At 36.5% G+C, this 6943-nt stretch overlaps 1 protein-coding gene across 1 annotated transcript; it reads left to right on the forward strand.

The window, feature by feature from the left end:
• Window positions 1–1475: 1475 nt before the first annotated feature.
• On the forward strand, window positions 1476–4147 carry LOC141608318 (F-box/kelch-repeat protein At3g23880-like). Its single transcript, XM_074427679.1, has 2 exons — window positions 1476–2402; window positions 3761–4147. The coding sequence occupies exons 1-2, from the start codon at window positions 1476–1478 to the stop codon at window positions 4145–4147; spliced, it is 1314 nt and encodes a 437-aa protein (XP_074283780.1).
• The last annotated feature ends 2796 nt before the right edge of the window (window positions 4148–6943 follow it).

Genomic DNA, 6943 nt, shown 5'->3' on the forward strand with positions numbered 1-6943 from the left:
ACTCCAAAACTAATTCGTGCGTGTCAAATCTTGGAGTCTCGTTTTTAGTTTAAGATATGTTTTTAGGCGTTTAGAAAACATATCGCTATTCTACACAATCAATGTATCCTGCTACTAGGACCAAACTATCAAATTTGCCTCTATGAGAGGTGCTAGTCTATATAAACCGCTTCTCATCTTTAAGCTTGATATTACTTTCAATAATCGTATTGCTTACTTTTATTGCTTTCGTATGCCGGACTTTGATAATCGTGATTAGGATTCCCGACACACACCCCGAGTCCCGAGAAACGTGCTAGTGGCCGATCCCTCACTAGTACGAGACCCTTGTTGCTTGTATTCTTGCCCTAGAGTTGGGCAAGGGTGCGCACCACGATCCGGCAAAAGTACCGGACCGTGACACTTGGTCGCGAGTAGATAGCTGTTTTCTTGTAGTAGAACAAATTTAAGGGAGGTAAATTACCATTTTTGCGATTAATCCCCCATAACGGTAGAATAAGATCCACATTGCCAGTTGAACGCATCTGAATTAATACGGTATTCAACCAGTCAAGCTACCGTGCAATACATGCACGCAACATGCTGTATATAAATGCATTTTCTTTTCTTCTTTTTTTTTTGTTTAAAAGGAGTCACATGGCGATTTTGATGCTAACGAGATTTAAACCATGTCAAGAACACCACCTCTTGCGGATCGATCCCCCACAACTGCGATTGGGAGGGGTTTAAATACCGTCATCCTTGGACTCGCCCCGAAATCCGGATTAGTCGATCCAATGTGGTTCGGATTACCGGATGGTTTAGACCAAAAAGAACACCACCTCTCAAGATTTTACCAACTAATCTACTCCCTCCATCTAAAGGTGTCCACGGGTCGGGTTCACCCAACTCGATCCTGAATCGGCCCTTGGGGTTAGGGCAGGCTGGCCGGATCGGGCTGATTCAACGGGAGGCCGACCTGGACCCGACCTTTGGCGGGCGGGGTCACGAGTCTAGTATTTTTTTGTTTGAAGGGCAGGTCGAGTCCATTTTCTTCGACCCAGAACTGGCTCGGATCACGAGTCATGCCGGGTCGAGGGGCCTGTTCAATTATATGATGAAATGCGTTGTAATTATCAGCTCCCTTAATGGTGTTACAAAATAATAGAATGAAAAAGTCAATGTTATGTTTGATAGTTGCCACCCAATATGCAACCAACTAAAAAATTAAAACAATTTCAAATGTCAAAGCAACTAAGCAAGTATGAGAAATATTCAATGCGACAAACAGACCTACCCTAAATAATTTATTTTTGGTTTAAATAAGCGTATTATATCGCGGATTAGAATCAAACCTCGAACCTCACGTTTGGAATATAACGTGAACCGATTGATACAACTTGGAAAAGGTCAGATCCGAATTTGCCCATATTTTATATGAGTACTATTTTTCGTAGTAAAGGTTGAGGGTAACAAACAAAAAAAGCAGAGTAGAGATGGAAGGTCAAAACAAGGACGATGATGAAGATCCCGTACAACATACAGAGCAAAAAGAGCTGCCATATGATATTATAAGGGAGATGATATTACCAAGATTGCCTATGAGGTCCATTGTTCGATTCAAGTCCGTTTCCAAACTCTGGTATTCTACTCTCTCTTATTCTCGCTTCTCTTTTGCACAGTTGAAATTTCACCAATCTTCAACTACAGAATCCTTACTCATTCGAAACGGCAACGACAAATTCAAGATTATGTCTTATGATCAAAATGGCGAAATTGACTTGGTTAACGTAAAAGTTGACTTTGATGTAGGCGATGAGGATATGGTTTTGGTGGGTACTTGTAATGGGTTGGTTTGTTTAGGATCGAATTCTGGTCGTTTGTTTATTGTATGGAATCCAATAACCTGCCAGTTAGGCAAATACTTGGAAACTGAAATCTCTGACACTTTTGGACCAAAATGTTTGGTTTATTGGGGATTTGGGTGTGTTTCGACTGGTGACGACTACAAGATTGTTCGGTTATGTATGGATATGTCTAGTCATTCTTTAACAGTTCATGTCTACTCGATTAAGTTAGATACATGGAGAGTAATCAATAACGACCACGCTTTTGATTTTACGTCGTCTCAATTGAGTTATCCAATGTTCACACGTATAACAGGATTATTCGTCAATGAGACATTATATTGGAGGTTGCCCGGGACAATTTGTTCCGTCAATTTATCGACTGAGAAGCTTGACACAATTCGACACCTTGAGGTAATAGCGACGCCATTGTCATTCGTTACGTCTGATAACATGTTATTTGTCGTAAATGGGTGCTTATCTTCGTATGGTACATGTCTTAGAGATGATGATCGTAATATTTTTACTATTTTGAAAAGCCTGGAGGTGACTGAACAAATCATTGTTCCTACGGATGTGAGTGATTCGATGCATTATGGAGGAAATTTAATCGGGTTCACCCGAAGTGACAAGATCTTTACACAATATTCGGATTGTTTAGGGGTTATAGATCTAAGTCTACATCCATTGAATATCACACCATTGATGAACCTTAAAAGAAAGGGGATAACCGAGATTGTTAGTTATCGTGCAAGTCTTATTTCACCTAAATTTCCTTGTTATAAGTATGTTCAAGGATGAGGATTCAAACATGTTTACCACCGTCTTACAGAAACTGCGGCGCGTGATTCCGACGTCGAAACTCTTATCTTTTACTTTTAATTTGTCTTGTTGTACCTTGATTTTGTTTTTGTAAATTCTACTCCAACATTATTGTGAATATATATACGAGTTATGCGTTTTGATACTGTTAACTTTGGCATTTTTTTTACATGTCCTTGCAATTTGTATTTGCTTGCAGTCGATCAATCGGTCTCTTACAATAACAAACTACGGAGTATAATTTTGTTCGGATCTTTGATTGATGTATGTACTATGCAATTGAGTTAGTCCACTAACTTAAATGGATATATTAGTTAGACTTGTTTAGAAATATCGGACACACAATTACGTGTCCAAGTGTTGGTTACTCGCTCTATTATTTTTGTGAGAATTCAGGTTATTTTTGCTAACCGAAATAATTCAAATTATCAACATTTCAAACGATATCTTGGTGTTCATAATGTTTCAAATATATCATTCAATTACTCCCTTAAAAAAAAAAAAAAAAAGAAGTTTCCTAACCATATTAAGGAATTCCTAATACACAAATACCTATTTCTACTTTTGAGGGGTAATTATCAGCTTTTAACTTTTTAAAAGTAGTTTTAGAACTCCCTAAATTAGAGTGTTTGGCCAAGTTACTACTTTTTCGGTTACAAAAACACTTGCTTGGCTGCTTGACCAAAGACCACCTAAGTTTTATGAATAAACTCTTGCACAACTTCAATCACCTCCGCCCTTTTCTCTGTACTTATTCGTTCATCATTGCTTCTCTTTACAATTTACAGTTGAAGATCGTAGAATATGGGAGACAAACATTCCACTAATGCTAAGAAAGTAAGAAACAATTTATTGAGCAACAATGCTACCTCTGTGATGATTTTATTATTGAAGAAATTCTTATAAGATTGCCCGTCAAATCCGTTGTTCGATTTAAGTCAGTTTCGAAATGATGGTATTCTACACTTTCTTCTTCCAATTTCGCCAATGCCCATCTTATGAAATCCCCTTGTCTCACCCTTCTGCTCCTGTTAACACCTTACTTATCCATTACCGTAATCATAATTACCTTTTTTTCATATGATGATGATCAATATTCGGGTGATTTTAAGGATAATTTGGTTCAGTTAGATCTCGACTTTGTCGCGGAAAACTTTCTGAGGCCTACTAGATGCTGCAATGGGTTAATTTGTTTAACCGCGTTTTCTGGTAAATACTTCGCTTTATGGAATCCGGCTACCCGTAAACTGCGGAAATATGCATCAGATGGGGCTTTGAATTGTTCTTATCAGTACGTTGTTATATCCTCTGGATTTGGGTATGTATCCGCTGTTGACGACTACAAATATGTTCGAATTTTGAGAGGCGGAAATGGAAATGGAAATATATGTCGTATCTTCTCTCTCAGGGAAAATAAATGGAGAAAAATTGAATTTGGTGATGATCCTTTCCTTCTTTTTAGATGCACAGTGCGTGTCGATGATAAATTATATATCTGATTGCTATCAGTAATGTTAGAATACATTGGATTGATGATGCCAAGTCCCTTTGTTATTTGATTGTTTGCTCTTAGTTGAAATAATTAGTGAATGAAGCAATCAAATGGACTTTCAACAATGATTCAAGATGATCAAGCTAATCAAGGAAGTCAAGACAATGATATTTTCCAAGCCTTAGTCGACATATGTAAGAGTAAGTGTAACATTCTCATTTAAGTCAAGTAATGGCAAAACCATGCAACGGTACGATGTACTGTGGTTTCTGGTACTATCATACGGAGGAGGAATTTTCGACCAAATGTTTTTAAGTGTCAAAACTTTGCAAACTTTAAACCTTAAACATTTGAATTTTCAAAAGCTTGAAAATAATCTGAAATTTTGGAGTCACAAGCCCACTTGTCTAAACCTCTAGATTTGTGCAAACACCTTTTACTAAAATGGCAAAAAAAGACTTGTCAAACTTCTAAAGTAAGAAAAGCTTTTTGCCATTTTGGTAAATTGTCACATGTTGAGTGTAGAAGCTTAAGTTTTCTGATTTCTTAAGCCCCAAGCCTATAAGTCTAACACTTACCATCACTCAAAACTATCATTTTAATATTGGATTTAATTTTTCAAAGTGTACTTACCTAAGACTAAATCCACTATAAATAGAGTGTCTTAGTCACATTTATTTCTGAAGACTTCCAAAGCATTTATTGTAAAAACCTTGCAAATCATTTGTGCATTTAAAGCTTTGTTCTTCAAGTGTTTGCAAAACGTTTTTCTGATTTTAAGTCTTCAAAAATTGTTTTCGAAAAAAGCTGTAAAACCTCCAAGTATCACTTCGCTGTACTGTGACATGATGAGTTTGTTCCATGATTCTCGTGTTAGATTTTCATTGTAATCTCCATGTTCATTTAAGTGAACTCTTGAGATTCAAGATTCTGTAACACCTTGAGATAGAACCCATAAACTCTTGAAGCGAAGTAGCTTTAAGTTTGAGTGCAACCGGAGTAGGTTGGCGAGTTATTTTCATTGTAAGGGGTTTAGTAAGTTTGAGTAAATTTCTAAACAAGCAATAAAATAACGGTTGGACGTAGGCCTCGGAGTAGAGGCTGAACCAATTTTTAAAATGTCGTTTGTTTGTTCATTTACTTTTACGTTCTTCCACTTTGCTATTTCTCGCATGTACCTAATCAAGTTCTCAGTGTCACGAGTCACCTATCTTTGTGACATAGAACTGCTGTACCTTCTTGTGAACTTACATTCAATTAAGTTTCTCAAGTCTTGTACTTCTTTATTCTTAGCTTAAAGTAATTAATTAACTAAGTTAAGGATAAAATTTTTAAAAGGTACACCTAATTCACCCCCTCCCCCTCTTAGGTGTTAATCGTTCTTAACTCTTCAAATAAGCAAGCTGGTGAATTTCTTGTTAGCTTTGATTTAGGGAATGAGAAGTTTGAGGTAATCACGAACACCTGGGTTGAAACAGACTACTTAGGAGTTCTGGGAGGACGTTTAATCAAGTGCAATCGTACATGCGACAAGTTAATGCCTTTGTTGGAACCTCCCTCAACATTAAACTCTATATGTCTACCAACAGAGTTTGGGTTCAGATTCGACAATTTCTCTGATATAGTCGGGTTAACAAAGGCTGACAAGTTTTTTGTGACCGAGCAACATAGCTATTAATATTCAAGGGTCCAGTGTATGTTAAGTTGTACGATTCTGAACTCTTGGTCACTTTGGCAAAGCTGGAATTCTTACAATACACATTAAATAGGGAAGCACTGATCTATTTTGAAGCGACCTAAAGTAGTTGAATCCATTGAATGAATGCTTTTCGTCATTCTGCTTGAGGAGTCAGAGAAGAACAAGCGGATAATATACTGCACATTTCTCACGTAAGCGTAAAGGTATGCACTTTTTTGTTTTAAATTTTTACTAACACCATTTATAAACAATGAAACATATTCAAAATTGATCAGAGATATGGAGTATTATCTTGTACGTTGGCCATTTGATATATTGGTTATAAGTTTAATTTTTGTTGGGTTCCATTGATTGATGATAACATGCCCATTTAATGTGTGCTATCTTAGTTTATCTTTTCAGGATTTATGATCAAATCAAGCATGGATTAAGAAGTGTTGAGTTATTAATCATCCCATTGTATTGAGTCTTAAGTGTCATCTAATGTACAAGTTAGAAAGTTAAGTATCCTAGAGTGATAGAAACAGTCAAGATGACTGTTACTTTCACAAGTAACAGCTGCCTGGACGGTTGCCTCAATTCGTAACACTTGAATTCTTTTTATCTTTTATCTTTCGAAAGCCCTTTTCGTGTCTCTTATTTTTGAAAGATAAACTTCAGATTTTTATAAGGATTTGGCCTTCAATAAAGAGTGGTTTGAATAATTATCATTTTCAAAATGTTTCCTCTTTGTGCAAATTTGACCCTTTGGTCTTTTAGAAAACAAGAAATGCTTTTTGCTATATTTGTGTAAACTTGTCATCATGTGACTTGTTTTTCCCTCTTTGTTTTCTGATTTTGCATGAGCTTTTATGGATAATTTTCAAACACACTTTCTCTCTTTTTGCCTTTGCATAAGAACCTTCTTTGGTGCAAGTATTGGGTGGTTGTTCAGACTCATCACATGTGAGGTCTTTGACCCTTCAAAACCCTAGCAACTCCCTTACTCATCCCCTCTATAAAAGGCGTGCCATTCCTTCATAAAAATCCCAAGACTTTTTCTGAAATTTATTTCAAGTTTGCAAATTGTTTTTCAAAGCTTAAAACCGTGTTTATTTTGCAAAA

The sequence above is a fragment of the Silene latifolia genome, chromosome 10, assembly GCF_048544455.1.
Source record: "Silene latifolia isolate original U9 population chromosome 10, ASM4854445v1, whole genome shotgun sequence".
Taxonomy (NCBI): Eukaryota; Viridiplantae; Streptophyta; class Magnoliopsida; order Caryophyllales; family Caryophyllaceae; genus Silene; species Silene latifolia.

Excerpts from the sequence above, each read along its gene's own strand:
- LOC141608318 (XM_074427679.1), top strand. The coding sequence starts at position 1,476 with ATGGAAGGTCAAAACAAGGACGATGATGAAGATCCCGTACAACATACA. Across the intron at positions 2,403-3,760 it reads AAATCATTGTTCCTACGGAT|GATAATTTGGTTCAGTTAGA; the intron begins GTGAGTGATTCG and ends GGTGATTTTAAG.